General features: G+C 51.3%; 1 protein-coding gene across 1 annotated transcript in view; it reads left to right on the forward strand.

Moving 5' to 3' along the window:
* EXOC3L4 (exocyst complex component 3 like 4) overlaps nucleotides 1–24262 on the forward strand; it is a 336215-nt gene that overhangs the window by 128675 nt on the left and 183278 nt on the right. The window contains exon 8 of the mRNA XM_069638116.1: nucleotides 10052–10166. Coding sequence (XP_069494217.1) covers nucleotides 10052–10166 — 115 coding nt within the window. The remainder of the gene's footprint in view (nucleotides 1–10051; nucleotides 10167–24262) is intronic.

Below are 24262 nucleotides of genomic sequence, written 5' to 3' on the forward strand. Positions count from 1 at the left end.
CTAAAATGTTAATAGAAAATGTAATGGAAAACTGGGAAAGCAGGCTATGACTTTTAATGTTTGCGTTAGACACCAATTCCCTGTATGTTCAGAACACTGACTCCTCTGCACTAACACCCATTGGGCCTGATTTACAGAAAGGTTTGCGCAGCGCAAATGCACTTTGTGCCGAAAAAGTGCACTTTGTGCCACGCAAAACTATATCCTCCAGTTTACAGATCTGACTATGCGCTGGGCCCTGGCACATTGCACAATGTTCGCACTCATTGCACGGGGTGTGAGGGAAGGGCCAGTGCAAAGTAGAAGGAGGGGGCGGAATATGCACACGTCTTCATTAAAGTACGGAAATGAGGGAGAATATGAGAGTGGGGAGGGAGGCACCGTGCAAATATACAAAGACGCCTCATGAAGTGCAAACAGACTTGTATTTACAGATTCAATTGTGCATCCATGCAGACTGCAAAGGACTCCGATTTTACCACCAGCCTTGACAACTCTGACTACAGGTATAGGCAACCCAACCTTTGGTATAAGCTTGTACTACACAGTTTTGGTGGTGTGTGGAGCAGCCAGGCTTATCTCAAGAGGGGAAATGTGAGCTGTAGTGGAGTTACACAAAGATTCACAGATACAGGTGTTCAAATAAACTCTTACACTCAAGGCTTCTTGCATAAACAATTATTAATTTATTTATCAGTCAGTTTGAAAGCCTTCTTCAGAAGGGAGCAATAGAATAGTAACACACAAATACACTTCAATACTGTATACTCCTAGTTTCTAAATCAGTAAAGACCCTTTTGGGATGGCCCACAGACACAACCGACACCCTCAGGTGACTTCAACAGCTATGGTGCTGGGGAGATTAATATCTTACTGTTGACATTTAGAATACTGTTAGGAGTTGGTAAAAGGCAAAGGTTATTAGAACAAGAGACAACAAATATTCTTAAGCAGGGCAAATACCTTTGGATTCTACTAGAAGAGTCATTCGGTTCAATAGGCTAAGCCAAAGTCAATGGGCAAAAGTCTTGTATAGGATGAAGCACTTCTGGTAAGTAAATGGAAAAGTCTTTGCACAGGTTCTTAGGAGTCTTTGATGAAAAGAAGAATCAAATGTAGGGCCACACGCTGATTAGACTTGGGAGTTGCAGAAGTGGCAAGCAACTCTACAGTAAGAGGAAAGTTCTTAGACTTTTTACAGTACCTTTAAAGATGAAGAAAAGGGCAGCAGATGACTCGTGTTCCTGTGCAGCTCTGCAGGTCTCACTGTTCCTGGGCCTCAGTCGTGGGGACAAGAGGGATGAAGTCGGGGGACTTCTGCAATGCACTGGCACCATCAAAACTCGCAACCGGCAAACTTCACTTTCAGTAGCTGTTCAGTGTTTCAGCTCCTTGCGTCTACCTCAAATAACAACACTGCAGTTCTTGGCTGTTGAGATGGACTTTCCTTGCTTCGGGGGTCCCGCACTCTGTTGAGGGGGCCCAGGTTTGGTCAGTCCTACTTCCTGGGAGTCTGGAGGATCTTCCAAAAGCTCTAGTCCAGCTTAAAAGCAATGCACACAATCTGGTGTTCCTCTCCCTGGCTATACGGTTTCCAGCAGCGACTCTGTGGAAATTCAACCAGCTCTGAGATGGATGTCCAGGTGGCTTACTTTGGAGTTGATTGGTCCCACCAACTCAAGGGGAGAAGTCGTTCATGCAGGTGCTTCTCTGTCGATGCGAACTTGGTGTTTCGGCACTGCAGCAGGGATTCACTGGGCAAACCAATGGGCCAGTAGTTACAGCAGGCGTCCTCTTCAAGTTCTTCTTCGGTTCCTTCATCCAGTGGTCGACTCTCTTCCAAGCCAAAAGACTCGCCTTTTATTCAGTTCTCTCCCATTCATTTCAGTCCAGCTGTCAGTCACCCAGCAGGGTGGCTGTCCTTGCCGGCCAGTCAGCTGGCCAATCACCACAGAGTGCATTTGGGTCTCCTAGGAGTCTTGGCACAGGGAGTTTCGGGCACCTCCCTCACTTCCTGCCTACCCTAGACACTCTGGAGCCAGAGGTGGGTTTCACTTGTGAACCCCGCCAATGGAGAAATGAACAAAGAGACCAAACCTGATTTGGCGTGCAAAGTAAATCTCAAGAAGGACCTTTCCAAAAGAAATGACAAAAAAAGAAGACCGGGCGCCATTTTGACAAAGATGGCTCACAGGGGTGCTTTACTGTAGCTGCGAACGCAGCCCACGGTAAAGGCACACCATGGTAAAGGGTAACATAAAAAATGTTACATGAGAATCTAGACCAAGGGGATACCAAGTAACCCCTCCAGCACCCTATTGTAAGATGGTGTGTGCTGGATCTAGAAAGTTACAATGGTAAGTAAAGTCAATTTCACTTCACTGCTCTGGGAAACAGTAGTTTATCCCAGAGAAGGTACTTAAACATTGGGGAAATCTAAGACTTCCCTGTGCCACTGCACTGAAGGTGCTGTGTGACACAATGTAAAAGATGATAGCTATGGAGTTTGTCAGACTCCACAATCAAAAGAAACACAGTGTAACAAATCACATTAAAATACATGAGAGAGTGGGAAAAAGGGTCACACTCTCTCCAGGTAAAAGAAACCAAGCCCTCAAAATCCAGCAAACTTGCTGGGGTCTCTAAGGTGGAGGGAAATAGCACATTTCTGAGAATTCTCCCTAACAAGTGCTGCGCCGTGCAATCTTAAACTAAAAACGTCACGCAATCGTAGAGAAACGTTGCGACCATGCCCGTCCCTGCATTGCTTGCATACCTACTGCTTCATGGAAGGATGAGGGTGGAGGATGGCCAGAATCTACCACACACGCACAGCGATATTGGGCATGCCTGATGAGGAAGTATATGGCACATACCGCTTCCCCCATGTCATCCTTGAATTGGTTTGGGAGTGGGAGAATAACCTGGTGTCCGCAACCATGTGCTCACAGCCAATACCACCCTTGGTGAAAGTCCTAACTGCCCTTCACTTCCTGGGGACTGGCACATTCCAACAGACCACAGCCATTGTCGGGGGTATTTCGCAGCCTACACAATCACGCTGCCTCAGACAGGTCCTAAGCTGCATCATAGCACGTGTGTACAGCCACATAGACATGCCATGCAAAGTGCAGGCAAAGCAAAGAGTGGCACAAGAATTCTATGCAGTTGCCCAGTTCCCACGGGTACCTGGGGCAATTGATTGCACACATGTTGCATTACAGACCCCACGAGCCACAGAACACATATATCGGAACCGAAAAAATGGACATTCGCTGAACGTGCAGGCCATCCGTGATACAAAAGGTCACATCATGCATGTGAATGCAAACCACCCTGGATGCACCCACGATAGCTACATATTACGCCATTCCCCCATCCCCCAGGCACTGGCATCGGAACGTTATGCAACAAGTGGCTCATTGGTGAGTATCAGCCAGCACACACCCCAAAACACATTGCTTGGGGCTCACGTCCAATACAAACCACTGTAGAAACACATACCATAACACTATTTGATGATCGCCATTTACAGGGGACAGTGCATACCCGATATCACCATTCCTGATGAAGGCTATCCAAAATCCCACCACACCACCGGAGGCACAATGCAATGCAGCCCACATTTCCACCAGAGGAATAATCGAGCGCACATTTAGAGTGCTGAAATCACGGTTCCGCTGCCTGGACCATTCAGGTGGAGTGCTGTTGCATGCACCAGCTATGTCACGTGAAATCATATTGGCGTGTTGCATCTTACATAATATAGCCACATGTCGTGGCATGCCAATAGAGGTGCATGAGGGGTTGCGGCTGAAGCATCAGGCAGTATGCATACCATTAGCAGGCCAAAGGGTGAGGGCCAGCACATACGCAATCAGCGCCTCCAGACATACTTCACATTGATTGATATTTTATTTCTATCGCGCTCGTACACAAGTGTTTCAGAGCGCGGCAAGGGAGGGGAACAGGGGAGAACAAAAACAGCGATCTTACTAGGCCCAGTGATATTGAGAATGCGCAAGTGCATGGGAGAGGGGGGAGGGGAAAAGTGCATGGAAGGGGGAGAGGTGGAAAGTGCAAAGCAGAGGAGAAACAGATAAATAACAAGAAATAAATAATAAAGGCACCAAACAGTGGTAATGCAGCCAGCAATTTGCAAGTGCTAGGTTTAAGGCAGCAGACAGGGTAGGTCTGATAAGTGCAGGAAGAAAAAGGGGGGGCTGTATGGGTACAGATACAGACCCCAGTGCAAGGGGTGGCCCGGAGGCAGTGCGGGAGGGTGGAAGGATGATCAGCAGGGGAGAGGGAGGGAGCGAAGGCAGAAGAAAAGAGGAAGGTCTTGAGGTGCTTCCGGAACCGGGGATGGCTCTCCTCAAGTTTTAGAGTGGCAGGGAGGCTGTTCCAGAGGGAGGCCCCAGCCGAAGACATAGATCTACCCCCAGCTCGTTTCTGACTGACCCTGAGTGAGTTAGAGGTAGAGGAGCGAAGAGCTCGAGAGGGGAGGTATTTGCGGAGGGATAGCTGAAGGTATTTTGGACCCAGGCCGCAGAAAGCCTTGTGGACAATGCAGAGGGTTTTTAATTTAATCCGTGCATCCACTGGGAGCCAGTGGAGAGATTTCAGAGCTGGAGAGATACAATCCCAGGGCTTGAGGCCAAGGACAAGTCTCGCAGTCCTGTTCTGGATTAGTTGCAGAGGGCGGAGAGTAGAGGCAGGTAGAATTAGATAGAGGCTGTTACAATAGCCCACCCTAGAGAGAACCAGAGCTTGGGAGACCATGTGCAGTCGGAAATTGGACTTTTTAGAGACCTCAGAGATGTGGGCGGAGAAGGAAAGAGTGGAGTCAAAGGTGACCCCGAGGTTCTTAGCCTCGCAGGTGGGGGTAGGAGGAGGGCTAAGGGAGGCAGGCCAGAGAGTGAGGGGAAAGGATGGAGAAGGTGTGCCGATGAGGAGGATCTCCGTCTTGCTGGCATTCAGACAAAGATCATTGGTGGAACACCGATCTTGAATGGCAGTTAGGCAATCAGAGATGAGAGAGGGAGAGGAGGTGGCAGAGGGCAGCCTGAAAATGAGTTGAACAACATCCAGTGTGAAAGTCACACCACAGCCACATCCCTGATGTCCTTCGATGATGAAACATGGCAAGTACAGTTGGGCCCTAAACAACTACCTGAGAATAGCAGTCCAGGGTGAGCATGTGGCGTGTGCCTCATTCCCAAAAAACACCCCTATCCTCCATCTATATCCTACACAGAAAAACCTGAAAACGTGGGCAGTGTCTTTAGTATTGCACATTGCATTCCCAAGTCACTCACCCAAGCATACAAGTACAGATAACAGGGTCACTGGTCTATACATATCAACCAACAAAGTAACATGGACATGACCCACGGAACAATGTCAAACAAAGAGTATGGCACACAATCCCATGTTGAGCCACATTCACGACCTGTCACCACTGCATGAACCCTCAATCCAAAGTCCAACCCCGCACTTCAGAAGCAATGTGCTGCCTTTTGTCTTTATGTTGTTGTTCCATTTAAGCACATTCAAGTCTGATTAACGTAAGATGGCTGCAGACACAAGTGTGCATGGGCAATTGTCTGTGAAATGCCCCTGAGGAGGTTTGAATGTTGGTTGGTTAGAAATGGGAGGGGTACATATATGCTGTGTGAAACAATGACTGTATGCTGTTGATTGAATCCGGCATTTTGTTTAACTGCTTTTGCATTTATTTCAGTCTTGAAATTACAGTTGCGAAACCCAGAGGTGTTTATTTTAGGCTCCCATTACTTTGTCTGCCAGTAATTGTAGACTTTCATTCAGGGTGGGGAAAATAGGGCAATAATTGCACTTTTTTACTCAAAATGTTTCTGTAACTATTTATATATTTTCAGTGTCGTTTATCATGTGATTTATGCACATCCAAGCCATCTACGTAGTATTCTTTTTTTTGTTTACACTTTTTAGCAACCGGTGGCTTGACTGCCACGACCCCTCCCCTAGCTCTGCTCCCATTGATGCAGCCCCCCCCCCCCACTTCCTACACAGGAGGCGTATTTGCAGAGTACACTTTGTCCATCTCCTGCACTGGCCGAATACTTTATTCGCTTCAGAAGCTTCAGTGACTTTGTTTATTTATTTGGTAATGCACGCCAAACCCATGGGTAGCCGGGCGCAACAGATTACATGAAGACTTAAGCTTATTACAGTATTTGGCATGAGTATATACAACACAATGGCAATAAGAGCAAAGATATATGTAAAAATATATACAAGCATATACCTATAAAACACAAGCGTCAAAGCAAATAAATACAATAGTATATACAAACATGTGCCCAGGAACAGGGCATGTCTTGGGGTGACCAGGCAAAGGGTAGGTAGTGGCTAGGGGGGAGTAAGCTGGGTGTTAGTCCAATTGTGTGTCGTTGGTGCACAGCCAATTGATTATCTTGTGCCTGAAATTCGGGTATGGTTGTTCAATTCTGAGGTCCAGTGGTAATTTGTTCCAGCAGTGAGCAGATTTGACAGGAAAGCTAGTTCCTCCCACGGTGGATCGTTTAAACCTTGGAATCTCTAATTTGAAGGTGTTAGCGGATCTCGTGGGTCGCATGGACATTTTCTGTTGATTTTTTCCATTAGATAAGGGTGGCTAGGTTCTTTAGACATTTAGATGTGAGGGATGCTGTTTTAATTAGGATTCTATTCGTTATTTTTAGCCAGTTGACCTCTTTCCTGCAATTAGTGATGTGTTCTCTGTAGGGGATATTTAGTGCTGCTCTCAGGGCATTATTCTGTAGTCTTTGGAGTTTGTCTGTAATGTATTTATTGGTTCCAGAGTACAGGACGTTGCAGTAGTCTAACCTAGACATGATAAGGGCTTAGCTAAGGTGATGCAGCTGGCACTGGAGAGGTAAGGTCTGGATGCGCGGATGAGTTTGCAGGTGTAGGTAGTAGAAGAGGCGAGGGAGTTGACCTGCTTCTTGAGAGTAAGGGAGGAGTCCAGATAGAATCCAAGGGTTTTAACCACAGACATCACTTTGATAGGGTTATTATCAATGCTGAGGGATGTGTAGTTTGGGCATAGTTTTTGGATTTTGGCTTCAGAGCCTAGGATTAGTAACTCCGTTTTATCGTCGTTCAGGCAGAGGCCATGTGAGGCCATCCATGCCTGAATGAGGGTGTATATCTTGTTCACCAAGGCTGAGTCTGTCTCGTAGTCGCCCGAAAGGGGTATGAGGGTCTGGGTGTCATCTGCGTAGTTGGTGTAGATGACACCCAGTCTATCCAACTTGTCAAACAAAGGCTTGGTGAAGATATTGTACATGGTGGGGGAGACACAGGATCCTTGTGGGACACCATAGGTCATTATGATAGGGTCAGCTGAGTCGGAGGTGGAGAAGACTTGCATGGTGCGATTTGCTATGAAGGATTGGACCCAAGCTATGGCATCTCCGGTGAAGTTGGCGGCAGATTCGAGGTGGTTGCATAAGACTGCATGGTCCACCAAATCGAATGCCTCCGACAAGTCCAATAAGAGGAGCAGGGCTGTTTTCCCGTTATCCTTAAGTTCCTCAATTTGTGTCTTGAGGTCTAACAGGGCTGTTTCCGTGCCATGGAGTGGGCGGAAGCCAGATTGCCGTGAGCCAAGCAGGTGGTTAATTTCCAGGTAATCCTGGATTTGTATGTAGCGGCTCTGTCCAGGATTTTAAGTAGAAAAGGCACGGTGGTGATTGGTCTATAGTTGGTGGGGATGGTGGGGTCCAGATTTTGTTTTTTCAGTAATGGGAGGACCCAGGATTCTTTGAGGTTGGTGGGTACCGTGTTGGATTTAAACGAGTTCAGTGTTTAGAGCGTTCATCCGTCCCTGTGTGTCCTTTGCTTACATATTATACAGGGCAAAGGAGCTATGCAAGTAGCAGAATGCAGTCAATGAGCTCCTAGGAGGGGCCTCTGATCTGGCTGCGCCTTCTTAAGCAGGGGCTCAGTCTTAGTCACTCCCACCTCCTAACCTTCCTGGATTCACTTCCCCTCAGGTCCTCTGGAGTCACTGGTGCAGGCAGCAGCTGGCTCCTACTTAGGGTGACGAGATTTTGAAAATAAAAAACCGGGACAGGCAGCTGACATAGAAGTAGGACTACAGCTTCAGATGTGAAACTAGTCCTACTTCTATGTGGGTGGCCTGTACAGTGTCATGTTGATGGAGTGAGGAGAGCGCCCGGGGTCCTGAGACTCTTATGTTTTTAAAAACCCATCTGGGATTTGCGGATCGGGTGGCTACCATCCCGTTTTTTGGCCAAACTGATGGAAAAATCATGACATCGGGCCAAAAACCGGGATGTTATCCACCCGATCCCCAAATCCCGGGATACGGTTTTTAAACTTAAAAAAGTCTCGGGACCCTGGGACGGAGGCGCAAATACCCGGATAGTCCGGGCAAAACTGGGATGTCTGGTCCCCTTACTCCTCCTCCCTGGCTAAGATGGCGACAGGATGACACAGAATCGGTCATTGCAATCATATGGTGATCTTTTAGTGTATACCATTGTGTTAATAGGTCCTGGGCTCTCTCGGGCACTCAGGGGGCTAGCACTGACAGCCAAAGCCATACATGGCTGACTCCTCCTCACCCCCAGACTCGGAATGAAAGGGGCGCTTTCGCAACCAATGGGGTCCCATAGCACAGAAACCCTAACCAATGACAGCTTGGTCCAATTTAAACAAAACTAAAATAGATTTTTTCTTTTTTGTATTATTTCATTCACTATTTTTTGATTTGTTATAATCACATATAACCAGAGAGAAGCAGGGGGAGAACCAGGGGTTGTTCCGGTGAGAAGGGGGGGAGGTGATAACAGGGGGTCAATGGAAAATGGGGTATACAATTCCTTCATAAAGTGCTGAAGAGATTTAGCCAAACTACTGAGATGCTATGTCTCAGGGGTTGGGTGGGTATGAGAGGGGCAAAAGGTTGGACTGGGGGTGTAGAGCTTAGTTATGCTGTGAAGGATGGGGCCTCATGAATGCCCCTTCAGCACTGTCCGTAGACTAGACTACTACTCCCATTATCCTTCAACATTGACTGTGCTGGCGAGGATTGATGGGAGTTGTAGTCTAAATCCTCTGTAGACTCCAAGGTTGCAGACCGCTGATGTAGACTCCATGGCTGCTACTCACCATTTGGCCCGATTATTTTCCAGGAGGGTGGGTCAGGCCTTTTTGCTAGGTTAGCCTTCTCAGTGCACCTGCAGGCATCTAATAACTATTAAGCTGAGTCTGCAGCTTCCATTACACAAGACACTGACATACTAACAGGGCTGCAATGAAACTTACATTTCAGGGGGTGGGGGCTAACCCTTCAAATGTTGGGAGAGGGGCTAACTTCAGAGAAGGTGGGGGAGGGACAACACACTTATTTGAGTGGGGGCTTCTAATTTCTTTACGTATTGTAATGAGAATATTCTAATGCAGTTTCAATGTTACAAGTAGTTAACTCTCTCTGGTAAGTCTGAACGCACCCACTTAAGGACTAATGTGAGAATGAGCGGTGTCCTGTCCTCTCTCCACTCTTCCAATCACTCCCCTGGCATGCAAGTACTAAACCCACATCACAATTTCAATTGGTGTGTGCTAAGACTTGGTTAACAGCAAAGCCCAGGTTCCATTTAAGGTCTGTGTCCTGTTCTGTCCGGCAACGGCTCTGCAGGTCAGCCAGGTTGATTCAACATAGCCCAAAATTTCATGTGATAGTGGGGGGTGGGGGGGGCTGGAGCCCGTTCAGCTCAATGGTGTTGCGCCTCTGTACACACACATGGAGGCCACTATTGTGCAATATTGGCCTCTTGGTCAAAGAGCCAAGAACACAGATCAGCAGAACAGTAATGTGAGGGGGGGTGTCTGGCTTCCTGGCAGTGATGGCCAGTGATGCCAAAGCAAATGCCATGCCCATCAGCTCAGCACACACAACACAACAACATGGACACGCTGCCAGCGCCTTGAACCATGTAAAGATGCCTCAATGATGTATACCATGTTCTCATCCTAGGAGCCCCCTGCAGGATGCTGGTAACCCGGAAAGCCAGGCGCTGGAGCAGGCCATTACTGATGGCATCAGAAAGTTGAAAAGATATTTTTTCGAAAAATTGAAAGAGAAAACGCAAGTAAGAAAAGAAACCCTCATTTTATCCAATATGTAGTCTCTGCATCCGTTATCAGGCACATCCTCGGTGACTGGATGCGTTCTCGCTTGCAGACGGGAACTTTTTTTTATGCAATTGCATAGTTGCCAACATGACCCATTCCAGTCTGTAGGTGCTTATCCAGTCCCGGTTTTTTTCTTTGCATTCTGGGAATTGTAGTTCAACATTTCCATTATAAAACTCGGGCTACAAGTCCCAGAATGCAAAGAAAAAAAACGAGACTGGATAAGCACCTACAGATTGGAATGGGTCATGTTGGGGTCATGTTGGCAACTATGAGCCTTCAGTGTCATTGTTTCGTCCAAAGAGGGGAGTCCAGCACTGATAGGTTGAAGCCAGCTCTGCAAGGACCTATTTAGCCGGTGGGGAGGGAGAGAGAGAGAGAGAGTGAGTGGGTGTTGAATGTTAATGTTAAAGGACATTTGTACCGCGCACTATCACCACCGGAGTGGTCCCCTGGCGCTCTAGTGGCTCTGAAAGAGGAAGGGGGTGAGTTAGTGGCAGGAAGCTGGAAAAGTGCAAGAGAGCAGTGATGTGCTGTTGGCGGCCTCAGCCCGGTGGGTCAATTGGCTGGGCCTGGGGTGTTTGCGGCTGGTAGTCGTTGTGTACTGTTGTGCGAGACTATGTGTGTTTTATGTTTTGTTGTTGCAGTGTAGTGAAGTTTGTGCAGTTTGTTGTGCTGTAGGTTTGTGGTTGTGTTTGGTTTGGAGTTTGAGAGGTGTATGCAGAGGAGGAAATTGTTAGTGGAATCGGTTAGTTGGCATCTCTATCCTCAATTGAGGCGCTGGGCTTGTGTAGTCTCCCCAGGTGATGCGTGAAGGAGAGGAATGGTAGGATTCTTCTTGCCGCGTGGAGGGGGAAAAACATTTCGTGACTGTTGCATTTACTTGTGGTTCTAAGGTTAGGGTGTTGTCCATCAGGACTCCCAGATTTTTTACTACCTTCGATGGTGTTGGTGCGTTTCCCATCTCCGTTGGTCATGAGATTGCGGTTTCGGTCTCTTGATCTTTGGATATGATCATGAATTCTGTTTTTCCTGGGTTGATTTTCAGGTTGTTGGCATCCATCCAGCTGAAGACTTCTTTTAAACAGTCGATTAGGGTTGAATGATCGTTTTGGTTGTCTTTCATTTTGAAGATGATTTGAGTGTCATCTGCGTAGTGGTAGCACGTGATGTATTCTTTGAAGATTCTGATAACTGGATTCTGGTAGATGTTGAAGTACAGTGGTGATAGTGACGATCCTTGTGGTACTCCACAGTCGTTAACTCGTGGGGTGGATTTGAAGGGTTTGATCCATACGGTTTCTGTTCTGTCTGCTAGGAATTATTTAGTCCAGAGTAGTGCTGTGTCTGATATGCCGATGTGTTCTAGTCTTTTGGTCAGGGTGTCATGGCTGTGTCGAGTGAGTGAGTGAGTGAGTGAGTGAGTGAGTGAGTGAGTGAGTGAGTGAGTGAGTGAGTGAGTGAGTGAGTGAGAGAGATGTGTGTGGTGTGGCAGGGCTAGAGAACAGAGCAGCGGCGTGCATTCCATTTTCAAGGTGTGTGTGTCTGTGTGTGTGAGACTAGTGCATGATTCAGAGAGGGAGAGATGAAGAGGGGATTTGCGTCGCAGGGAGGAATGGGTGAGCGGGAGGACGCCATTGAGTTCCAAGTGGTTTGTCTGGTGGGTTTGGAGCGTTTGGTTGCTGCCTTTTTTTCCTGCAGTTCCCTTTTGCTTGTATTAGTTCACCAGAGAAGGGGCTTGCTGGTGCTAACAAGCCGGGGGCGAGGAAGCACCTGAAAAACTGGAGACTCGCAGGTGCAGGCCTTCTTCCTACATAGCTACGCAAGCCCTTGTAGATGACCATGAAAGGGTCCGGAGGGAGAGGGCCAGCACTGTGTGAGAAGCGCTGTCTAGGGTACCGCTGGGATCTGGGCGGAACCCTTAAGAGTCCTCGGAGGAGGGTACAGGGGGATACCTTTAAGGGGGAACGAGGACTCACAGCTGCAGAGATGGCAGAAGGCATGGCACAGAGTCTTCAGTTAAACTCGATGACTAGGAAGAGAATTCATTTTGGCCGACACATGAAATATATGCAGCAAATGATGAAGCCCAAATATAAGGGGTGGGTGGGGGGGGGCGATGAATTTTGGCCAATGTTACAGGGAGCAGGCGCTGTTGGCTGTGGGTTTAGTGCTGCTTTCGGCCAGGTTTTCGGGGATTTTCTGAAGGTCACGGGTGTTCCTCTGTGAACAGTCATTTTAACTGTGCCTACACCCTGCCGGTCTGCTGTGCAACTCTAGGAGCTTTCATATGCAACTTAATGATGCGTGTTGTCTGTGTAACCAACAGGGGCGTTGCTAGGGGGGGGCTGAGGGGGCTATAGCCCCTGATCTTTTGGTTGTAGCCCTGGATAGAATCTCAGGAGCTACAGCCAAAAGACTAGCTAGCCCCCAGTCCCAACAGTTCAGACACCAGCGTAGCCCCGGGTCTTTTCCAGACCTAGCAACTCCCCTGGTAACCAAGAGTGCTGTCCTGTGCACAGGCCGCTGGGGTAGACACTCAGACCGGCAGCGTTTGGTCCCTGAGGATGGTCCAAGGACCGAAATGCACTGGACGTCTGTGTTTACCTGTGTCTTTGGAATAGATGACCCGGGTGCAGTTACATGCACTCACGGTGTCTTTGCTCCACGGTACAAGTGCAGCGCTGTGGCTGCAGGAACACCTACTTACCGTACAGTTATTAGAAGACATCCAGTATGGAAAGATACTCCTCTGTCTCCTGGTGGTGCCCGCTCACCCAGACTTTAGTGTTCCCTCTGGGCACTGCCTTCCAAAGCGTGGTTGGGAGGAGAGATCCACGGTGGCGTTTCTGGTGGAAGCTTGGCAGCTTTGCGAGGGGGGCATTGGGGAATTGAGGCCATCCCTGTGGTTGGCAGCGGGCACCTGCTCTTGTGTGGATCTTAGGCCTCTGGTATGGTAGGCGCCCGGGGCGTTGCTAGGGGGGGGCTACGGGGGCTATAGCCCCTGATCTTTTGGTTGTAGCCCCGGATAGAATCTCTGGAGCTACAACCCAAAGCACCCAGTCACGACAGTTCCAACATCAGCCTAGCCCCGGGTCTTTTCCAGACCTAGCAACTCCCCTGGACTAGGCGCACTAGGCTACCCATAGGGACCCTCTGCTTGATCACGAACCTGTGGAGTGCACAGAGCGCTGCAGAGATGTGTGTGCACTAGGCTACCCATAGGGACCCTCTGCTTGATCACGAGCCCGTGGAGTGCCCAGAGCGCTGCGGAGATGTGTGTGTACTAGGCTACCCATAGGGACCCTCTGCTTGATCACGAGCCAGTGGAGTGTGCAGAGATGTGTGTGCACGAGGCTACCCATAGGGACCCTCTGCTTGATCACGAGTCCATGGAGTGTGCAGAGTGCTGCGGAGATGTGTGTGTGCACTAGGCCACCCATAGGGACCCTCTGCTTGATCACGAGCCTGTGGAGTGCGCAGAGTGCTGTGGATATTGTGTGCACTAGGCTACCCATAGGGACCCTCTGCTTGATCACGAGCCAGTGGAGTGTGCAGAGATGTGTGTGCACTAGGCTACCCATAGGGACCCTCTGCTTGATCACGAGCCCTTGGAGTGTGCAGAGCGCTGCAGAGATGTGTGTGCACTAGGCTACCTATAGGGACCCTCTGCTTGATCACAAGCCCGTGAAGTGTGCAGAGTGCTGCGGAGATGTGTGTGTGCACTAGGCCATCCATAGGGACCCTTTGCTTGATCACAAGCCCGTGGAGTGCGCAGAGCGCTGCAGAGATGTGTGTGCACTAGGCTACCCATAGGGTCCCTTTGTTTGATCGCGAGTCCGTGGAGTGTACAGAGCGCTGCAGAGATGTGTGTGCACTAGGCTACCCTTAGGGACCCTCTGCTTGATCACGAGCCAGTGGAGTGTGCAGAGTGCTGCAGAGATGTGTGTGCACTAGGCTACCCATAGGGACCCTCTGCTTTATCACGTGCCCGTGGAGTGCGCAGAGCGCTGCAGAGATGTGTGTGCACTAGGCTACCCATAGGGACCCCCTGCTTTATCACGAGCCAGTGGAGTGTGCAGAGTGCTACGGAGATGTGTGTGCACTAGGCTACTCATAGGAACCCTCTGCTTGATCACGAGCCCGTGGAGTGCGCAGAGCGCTGCGGAGATGTGTGTGCACTCGGCTACCCATAGGGACCCTCTGCTTGATCACGAGCCCGTGGAGTGTGCAGAGTTCTGCGGAGATGTGTTTCCACTAGGCCACCCATAGGGACCCTCTGCTTGATCATGGGCCCGACTACCCATGGGGACCCTCTGCTTGATCACGAGCCCGTGGAGTGTGCAGAGTGCTGCGGAGATGTGTGTTTGCACTAGGCCCACCTTAGGGACCCTCTGCTTGATCACGTGCCCGGGGAGTGCGCAGAGCACTGCAGAGATGTGTGTGCACTAGACTCCCGAAGAGACCCTCTGCTTGATCACGAGCCCGTGGAGTGCGCAGAGCGCTGCGGAGATGTGTGTGCACTCGGCCACCCATAGGGACCCTCTGCTTGATCACGAACACCCGTGGAGTGTGCAGGCTGCTGCGGAGATGTGTGTGCACTCGGCTACCCATAGGGACCCTCTGCTTGATCACGAGCCAGTGGAGTGCGCAGAGCGCTGCACAGATGTGTGTGCACTAGGCTACCCATAGGAACCTTCTGCTTGATCACGAACCCGTGGGGAGTGCACAGAGCGCTGCGGAGATGTGTGTGCACTAGGCTACCCATAGGGACCCTCTGCTTGATCACGAGCCAGTGGAGTGCGCAGAGCGCTGCACAGATGTGTGTGCAGTAGGCTACCCATAGGGACCCTCTGCTTGATCATGAGCCCGTGGAGTGCACAGAGCGCTGCGGAGATGTGTGTGCACTTGGCTACCCATAGGGACCCTCTGCTTTATCACGAGCCATTGGAGTGTGCAGACTGCTGCGGAGATGTGTGCACTAGGCTACCCATAGGGACCCTCTGCTTGATCACAAGCCCGTGGAGTGCGACGAGAGCTGCGGAGATGTGTGTGCACTTGGCTACCCATAGGGACCCTCTGCTTGATCACGAGCCCGTGGAGTGTGCAGAGTGCTGCGGAGATGTGTGTGCACTAGGCTACCCATAGGGGCTCTCTGCTTGATCACGAGCCCGTGGAGTGCTCAGAGCGCTGCGGAGATGTGTGTGCACTAGGCTACCCGAAGAGACCCTCTGCTTGATCACGAGCCCGTAGAGTGCACAGAGCGCTGCGGAGATGTGTGTGCACTAGGCTACCCATAGGGACCCTCTGCTTGCTCATGTGGCTGTGGAGTGCGCAGAGCGCTGCAGAGATGTGTGTGCACTAGGCTACCCATAGGGACCCTCTGCTTGATCAAGAGCCCGTGGAGTGCACAGAGCGCTGCGGAGATGTGTGTGTACTAGGCTACCCATAGGGACCCTCTGCTTGATCATGAGCCCGTGGAGTGCGCAGAGCGCTGCAGAGATGTGTGTGCACTAGACTACCCATAGGGACCCTCTGCTTGATCACAAGCCCGTGGAGTGCGCAGAGCGCTGCGGAGATGTGTGTGCACTAGGCTACCCATAGGGACCCTCTGCTTGATCACGAGCCCGTGGAGTGCGCAAAGCGCTGTGGAGATGTGTGTGCACTAGGCTACCCATAGGGACCCTCTGCTTTATCACGAGCCAGTGGAGTGCGCAGAGCGCTGCGGAGATGTGTGTGCACTAGGCTACCCATAGGGACCTTCTGCTTGATCACGAACCGGTGGAGTGCACAGAGCGCTGCAGAGATGTGTGTGCACTAGGCTACCCATAGGGACCCTCTGTTTGATCACGAGCCCTTGGAGTGCACAGAGCGCTGCGGAGATGTGTGTGCACTCGGCCACCCATAGGGACCCTCTGCTTGATCACAAGCCCGGGGAGTGGGCAGAGCGCTGCGGAGATGTGTGTGCACTAGGCTACCCATAGGGACTCTCTGCTTGATCACGAGCCCGTGGAGTGCTCAGAGCGCTGCCGAGATGTGTGTGCACTAGACTCCCGAAGAGACCCTCTGCTTGATCACGAGCCCGTGGAGTGCGCAGAGCGCTGCGGAGATGTGTGTGCACTAGGCTACCCATAGGGACCCTCTGCTTGATCACGAGCCAGTGGAGTGCGCAGAGCGCTGCAGAGATGTGTGTGCACTAGGCTACCCATAGGAACCTTCTGCTTGATCACGAACCCGTGGGGAGTGCGCAGAGCGCTGCGGAGATGTGTGTGCACTAGACTACCCATAGGGACCCTCTGCTTGATCACAAGCCTGTGGAGTGCGCAGAGCGCTGCGGAGATGTGTGTGCACTAGGCTACCCATAGGGACCCTCTGCTTGATCACAAGCCTGTGGAGTGCGCAGAGCGCTGCGGAGATGTGTGTGTACTAGGCTACCCATAGGGACCCTCTGCTTGCTCATGAGCCCGTGGAGTGCGCAGAGCGCTGCGGAGATGTGTGTGCACTAGACTACCCATAGGGACCCTCTGCTTGATCACAAGCCTGTGGAGTGCGCAGAGCGCTGCGGAGATGTGTGTGCACTAGACTACCCATAGGGACCCTCTGCTTGATCACGAGCCCGTGGAGTGCTCAGAGCGCTGCGGAGATGTGTGTGCAGTAGGCTACCCATAGGGACCCTCTGCTTGATCACAAGCCTGTGGAGTGCGCAGAGCGCTGCGGAGATGTGTGTGCACTAGACTACCCATAGGGACCCTCTGCTTGATCACGAGCCCGTGGAGTGCGCAGAGCGCTGCGGAGATGTGTGTGTACTAGGCTACCCATAGGGACCCTCTGCTTGCTCATGAGCCCGTGGAGTGCGCAGAGCGCTGCGGAGATGTGTGTGCACTAGGCTACCCATAGGGACCCTCTGCTTGATCACAAGCCCGTGGAGTGTGCAGAGCGCTGCAGAGATGTGTGTGTGTGTGTGTGTCACTGGCGTCTCAGAAACCATCCGGCCACTGCATTTCGTGTTATTTGCAGCCTGTTCAATTGATTGATTGATTGAGGTATTTGTATAGCGCTTGTATCACAAACTGAATCGAATCACAGCGTGGACATTAAATCTGAGAGCAGTGGCTCCATCAGTGCTTTTCACTCACTCAGTCCTTACAGATGATAGGTGATCTGGGGGCCCCAAGTAGAAGATGATAGGTGATCTGGGGGCCCCAAGTAGAAGATGATAGGTGATCTGGGGGCCCCCAAGTAGATGATGCTAGGTGATCTGGTATAGTCTACCTTGAGGGTACTCGTGCCATGGCCCTGCTCATGGGGGTCAGGTAAGGCCTGATGAAGGAGAGCCTCCTTGCCATGGCTGTAACAAGCGGCGCAAGAGTGAGATTGCTGGCCTTCCCTGGGTCGAGTGTGGGCTGCTGATTGGTCTGTCCCTGTATCACCTGTCTCAGCACTCAGCGTTACTTAGAAGTGCCTATGGCATAAATTCACTGTCTCAGTGTGATGATGGGGAGCATGAGTGCTATGAGTGATGGTAATGTGATCTGATGTTGATGTTTCAATGCAATATTTTCTTCTGTGTGTGGCTTTTTCTCAGAGTGTCTCCTCATTTCGGAGTGCTTTCTCCTTGGTGATGTCTCTGCTTGTCGCTACAATATGTGTTTGTCGTGTAGAGTCTGCAGATTTCCTTTGGCTGCCCTTCCCTCGTGCGGATTTCCTTTTGCTGCCGTTCCGTCGCGTGGAGTTCCTTTTGCTGCCCCTTCCCTTCTCTGGATTTCCATTTCCTGCCCTTCCCTCCTGTGGATTTCTTTTTCCTTCCCTTCTCTCCTGTGGAATTCTTTTTTCGTGCCCTTCCCTCGTGCGGATTTCTTTTTGCTGCCCTTCCCTCCTGTTGATTTCCTTATGCTGCCCTTCCCCCCTGTGGAGTTCCTTTTCCTTCCCCTTCCATCCTGTGGAGTTCCTTTTCCTTCCCCTTCCCTCCTGTGGATTTCTCTTTCCTGACCTTCCCTCCTGTGGAATTATTTTTTCCTTCCCTTCCCTCCAGTGGAATACTTTTTTCCTTCCCTTCCCTCTTGTGGAATTCTTTTTTCCTGCCTTTCCCTCCTGTGGATTTCCTTTTCCTGCCCTTCACTCCTGTGGAGTTCCTTTTGCTTCCCTCCCCCCCTGTGGAGTTCCTTTTCCTTCCCCTTCCCTCCTATGGATTTCCCTTTGCTGCCCTTCCCTCCTGTGGATTTCCTTTTCGTTCCCCTTCCCTCCTGTGGATTTCCCTTCACTGCCCTTCCCTCCTGTGGATTTCCTTTTCCTGCCCTTCCCCCCTGTGGATTCCCCTTTGCTGCCCTTCCCTCCTGTGGATTTCCTTTTCCTGCCCTTCCCTCCTGTGGATTTCCTTTTGCTTCCCTTCCCGCCTGTATATTTCCTTTTCCTTCCCCTTCCCTCCTCTGGATTTCACTTTGCTGCCCTTCCCTCCTGTGGATTTCCTTTTCCTTCCCCTGCCCTCCTGTGGATTTCCCTTTGCTGCCCTTCCCTCCTGTGGATTTCCTTTTCCTTCCCTTCCTTCTTGTGGATTTCCCTTTGCTGCCCTTCCCTCCTGTGGATTTCCTTTTCCTGCCCTTCCCTCCTGTGGATTTCCTTTTGCTTCCCTTCCCTCCTGTGGATTTCCTTTTCCTTCCCCTTCTCTCCTGTGGATTTCCCTTTGCTGCCCCTCCCGCCTGTGGATTTCCTTTTCCTTCCCCTTCCCTCCTCTGGATTTCCCTTTGCTGCCCTTCCCTCCTGTGGATTTCCTTTTCCCGCCCTTCCCTCCCGTGGATTTCCCTTTGCTGAACTTCCCTCCTGTGGATTTCCTTTTCCTGCCCTCCCCTCCTGTGGATTTCCTTTTCCAGCGGATTTCCTTTTTCTGCCCTTCCCTCCTGTGGATTTCCTTTTCTTGCCCTTCCCTCCTGTGGATTTCTCTTTCCTGACCTTCCCTCCTGTGGAATTCTTTTTTCCTTCCCTTCCCTCCAGTGGAATACTTTTTTCCTTCCCTTCCCTCTTGTGGAATTCTTTTTTCCTGCCTTTCCCTCCTGTGGATTTCCTTTTCCTGCCCTTCACTCCTGTGGAGTTCCTTTTGCTTCCCTCCCCCCCTGTGGAGTTCCTTTTCCTTCCCCTTCCCTCCTATGGATTTCCCTTTGCTGCCCTTCCCTCCTGTGGATTTCCTTTTCGTTCCCCTTCCCTCCTGTGGATTTCCCTTCACTGCCCTTCCCTCCTGTGGAGTGCCTTTTCCTTCCCCTTCCCTCCTATGGATTCCCCTTTGCTGCCCTTCCCTCCTGTGGATTTCCTTTTCGTTCCCCTTCCCTCCTGTGGATTTCCCTTCACTGCCCTTCCCTCCTGTGGATTTCCTTTTCCTGCCCTTCCCCCCTGTGGATTCCCGTTTGCTGCCCTTCCCTCCTGTGGATTTCCTTTTCCTGCCCTTCCCTCCTGTGGATTTCCTTTTGCTTCCCTTCCCGCCTGTATATTTCCTTTTCCTTCCCCTTCCCTCCTCTGGATTTCCTTTTCCTTCCCCTTCCCTCCTGTGGATTTCCCTTTGCTGCCCTTCCCTCCTGTGGATTTCCTTTTCCTTCCCTTCCTTCTTGTGGATTTCCCTTTGCTGCCCTTCCCTCCTGTGGATTTCCTTTTCCTGCCCTTCCCTCCTGTGGATTTCCTTTTGCTTCCCTTCCCTCCTGTGGATTTCCTTTTCCTTCCCCTTCTCTCCTGTGGATTTCCCTTTGCTGCCCCTCCCGCCTGTGGATTTCCTTTTCCTTCCCCTTCCCTCCTCTGGATTTCCCTTTGCTGCCCTTCCCTCCTGTGGATTTCCTTTTCCCGCCCTTCCCTCCCGTGGATTTCCCTTTGCTGCACTTCCCTCCTGTGGATTTCCTTTTCCTGCCCTCCCCTCCTGTGGATTTCCTTTTCCAGCGGATTTCCTTTTTCTGCCCTTCCCTCCTGTGGATTTCCTTTTCTTGCCCTTCCCTCCTGTGGATTTCCCTTTGCTGCCCTTCCCTCCTGTGGATTTCCTTTTCCTGCCCTTCCCTCCTGTGGATTTTCTTTTGCTGCCCTTCCCTCCTGTGAATTTCCTTTTCGTTCCCCTTCCCTCCTGTGGATTTCCCTTCACTGCCCTTCCCTTCTGTGGATTTCCTTTTCCTGCCCTTCCCTCCTGTGGATTTCCTTTTGCTTCCCTTCCCTCTTGTGGATTTCCTTTTCCTTCCCCTTCCCTCCTCTGGATTTCCCTTTGCTGCCCTTCCCTCCTGTGGATTTCCTTTTCCTTCCCCTTCCCTCCTGTGGATTTCCCTTTACTGCCCTTGCCTCCTTTGGATTTCATTTTCCTTCCCCTTCCCTCCTGTGGATTTCCCTTTGCTGCCCTTCCCTCCTGTGGATTTCCTTTTCCTCCCCTTCCTTCCTGTGGATTTCCTTTTGCTTCCCTTCCCTCCTGTGGATTTCCTTTTCCTTCCCCTTCTCTCCTGTGGATTTCCCTTTGCTGCCCCTCCCTCCTGTGGATTTCCTTTTCCTTCCCCCTTCCCTCCTCTGGATTTCCCTTTGCTGCCCTTCCCTCCTGTGGATTTCCTTTTCCCGCCCTTCCCTCCTGTGGATTTCCCTTTGCTGCCCTTCCCTCCTGTGGATTTCCTTTTCCTGCCCTTCCCTCCTGTGGATTTCCTTTTCCTGCCCTCCCCTCCTGTGGATTTCCTTTTCCAGCGGATTTCCTTTTGCTGCCCTTCCCTCCTGTTGATTTCCTTTTCCTGCCCTTCCCTCCTGTGAATTTCCCTTTGCTGCCCTTCCCTCCTGTGGATTTCCTTTTCCTGCCCTTCCCTCCTGTGGATTTGCTTTTGCTGCCCTTCCCTCCTGTGGATTACCTTTTCCTGCCCTTCCCTCCTGTGGATTTCCCTTTGCTGCCCTTCCCTCCTCTGGATTTCCTTTTGCTTCCCTTTCTTCCTGTGGATTTCCTTTTCCTGCCCTTCCCTCCTGTGGATTTCCCTTTGCTGCTCTTCCCTCCTGTGGATTTCCTTTTCCTGCTCTTCCCTCATGTGGATTTCCATTTGCTTCCCTTCCCCCTGTGGTTTTCCCTTCCCTTCCCTCCTGTGGATTTCCTTTGCTGCCCTCCCCTCCTGTGGATTTCCTTTTGCTGCCCTCCCCTCCTGTGGATTTCCCTTTGCTGCCCTCCCCTCCTGTGGATTTCCCTTTGCAGCCCTTCCCTCCCGTGGATTTCCCTTTGCTGCCCTTCCCTCCTGTGGATTAACTTTTCCTGCCCTTCCCTCCTGTGGATTTCCTTTTGCTGCCCTTCCCTCCTGTGGATTTCCTTTTGCTGCCCTTCCCTCCTGTGGATTTCCTTTTCCCGCCCTTCCCTCCTGTGGATTTCCCTTTCCTGCCCTTCCCTCCTGTGGATTTCCTTTTCCCGCCCTTCCCTCCTGTGGATTTCCCTTTGCTGCACTTCCCTCCTGTGGATTTCCTTTTCCTGCCCTCCCCTCCTGTGGATTTCCTTCTCCAGCGGATTTCCTTTTGCTGCCCTTCCCTCCTGTGGATTTCCTTTTCCTGCCCTTCCCTCCTGTGGATTTCCCTTTGCTGCCCTTCCCTCCTGTGGATTTCCCTTTGCTGCCCTTCCCTCCTGTGGATTTCCTTTTCCTGCCCTTCCCTCCTGTGGATTTCCTTTTCCTTCCCCTTCCCTCCTCTGGATTTCCCTTTGCTGCCCTTCCCTCCTGTGGATTTCATTTTCCTTCCGTTCCCTCCTGTGGATTTCCTTTTCCTGCCCTTCCCTCCTGTGGATTTCCTTTTCCTGCCCTTCCCTCCTGTGGATTTCCTTTTCCTGCCCTTCCCTCCTGTGGATTTCCTTTTCCTGCCCTTCCCTCCTGTGGATTTCCTTTTCCTTCCCCTTCTCTCCTGTGGATTTCCCTTTGCTGCCCCTCTCTCCTGTGGATTTCCTTTTCCTTCCCCTTCCCTCCTCTGGATTTCCCTTTGCTGCCCTCCCCTCCTGTGGATTTCCTTTTCCCGCCCTTCCCTCCTGTGGATTTCCCTTTGCTGCACTTCCCTCCTGTGGATTTACTTTTCCTGCCCTCCCCTCCTGTGGATTTCCTTTTCCAGCGGATTTCCTTTTGCTGCCCTTCCCTCCTGTGGATTTCCTTTTCCTGCCCTTCCCTCCTGTGGATTTCCCTTTGCTGCCCTTCCCTCCTGTGGATTTCCTTTTCCCGCCCTTCCCTCCTGTGGATTTCCCTTTGCTGCCCTTCCCTCCTGTGGATTTCCTTTTCCTGCCCTCCTGTGGATTTCCTTTTCCAGCGGATTTCCTTTTGCTGCCCTTCCCTCCTGTGGATTTCCTTTTCCTGCCCTTCCCTCCTGTGAATTTCCCTTTGCTGCCCTTCCCTCCTGTGGATTTCCTTTTCCTGCCCTTCCCTCCTGTGGATTTCCTTTTCCTGCCCTTCCCTCCTGTGGATTTGCTTTTGCTGCCCTTCCCTCCTGTGGATTACCTTTTCATGCCCTTCCCTCCTGTGGATTTCCCTTTGCTGCCCTTCCCTCCTGTGGATTTCCCTTTGCTGCCCTTCCCTCCTCTGGATTTCCCTTTGCTTCCCTTCCTTCCTGTGGATTTCCCTTTCCTCCCCCTTCCCTCCTGTGGATTTCCCTTTGCTGCCCTTTCTTCCTGTGGATTTCCTTTTCCTGCCCTTCCCTCCTGTGGATTTCCCTTTGCTGCTCTTCCCTCCTGTGGATTTCCTTTTCCTGCTCTTCCCTCATGTGGATTTCCATTTGCTTCCCTTCCCCCCTGTGGTTTTCCCTTCCCTTCCCTCCTGTGGATTTCCTTTTGCTGCCCTCCCCTCCTGTGGATTTCCTTTTGCTGCCCTCCCCTCCTGTGGATTTCCCTTTGCTGCCCTCCCCTCCTGTGGATTTCCCTTTGCAGCCCTTCCCTCCCGTGGATTTCCCTTTGCTGCCCTTCCCTCCTGTGGATTAACTTTTCCTGCCCTTCCCTCCTGTGGATTTCCTTTTTCTGCCCTTCGCTCCTGTGGATTTCCTTTTGCTGCCCTTCCCTCCTGTGGATTTCCTTTTCCCGCCCTTCCCTCCTCTGGATTTCCCTTTCCTGCCCTTCCCTCCTGTGGATTTCCTTTTCCTGCCCTTCCCTCCTGTGGATTTCCCTTTGCTGCACTTCCCTCCTGTGGATTTCCTTTTCCTGCCCTCCCCTCCTGTGGATTTCCTTTTCCAGCGGATTTCCTTTTGCTGCCCTTCCCTCCTGTGGATTTCCTTTTCCTCCCCTTCCCTCCTGTGGATTTCCCTTTGCTGCCCTTCCCTCCTGTGGATTTACTTTTCCTGCCCTTCCCACCTGTGGATTTCCTTTTCCTTCCCCTTCCCTCCTCTGGATTCCCCTTTGCTGCCCTTCCCTCCTGTGGATTTCATTTTCCTTCCCCTTCCCTCCTGTGGATTTCCCTTTGCTGACCTTATCTCCTGTGGATTTCCTTTTCCTGCCCTTCTTCCTGTGGATTTCTCTTTGCTGCCCTTCCCTCCTGTGGATTTCCTTTTCCTGCCCTTCCCTCCTGTGGATTTCCTTTTGCTTCCCTTCCCTCCTGTGGATTTCCTTTTCCTTCCCCTTCTCTCCTGTGGATTTCCCTTTGCTGCCCCTCCCTCCTGTGGATTTCCTTTTCCTTCCCCTTCCCTCCTCTGGATTTCCCTTTGCTGCCCTTCCCTCCTGTGGATTTCCTTTTCCTGCCCTTCCCTCCTGTGGATTTCCCTTTGCTGCACTTCCCTCCTGTGGATTTACTTTTCCTGCCCTCCCCTCCTGTGGATTTCCTTTTCCAGCGGATTTCCTTTTGCTGCCCTTCCCTCCTGTGGATTTCCTTTTCCTGCCCTTCCCTCCTGTGGATTTCCTTTTCCTGCCCTTCCCTCCTGTGGATTTCCTTTTCCTGCCCTTCCCTCCTGTGGATTTGCTTTTGCTGCCCTTCCCTCCTGTGGATTTCCTTTTCGTTCCCCTTCCCTCCTGTGGATTTTCCTTCACTGCCCTTCCCTCCTGTGGATTTCCTTTTCCTGCCCTTCCCTCCTGTGGATTCCCCTTCGCTGCCCTTCCCTCCTGTGGATTTCCTTTTCCTGC

Source organism: Ambystoma mexicanum, chromosome 14, assembly GCF_040938575.1.
Source record: "Ambystoma mexicanum isolate Mex_15411 chromosome 14, UKY_AmexF1_1, whole genome shotgun sequence".
Lineage (NCBI taxonomy): Eukaryota > Metazoa > Chordata > Amphibia > Caudata > Ambystomatidae > Ambystoma > Ambystoma mexicanum.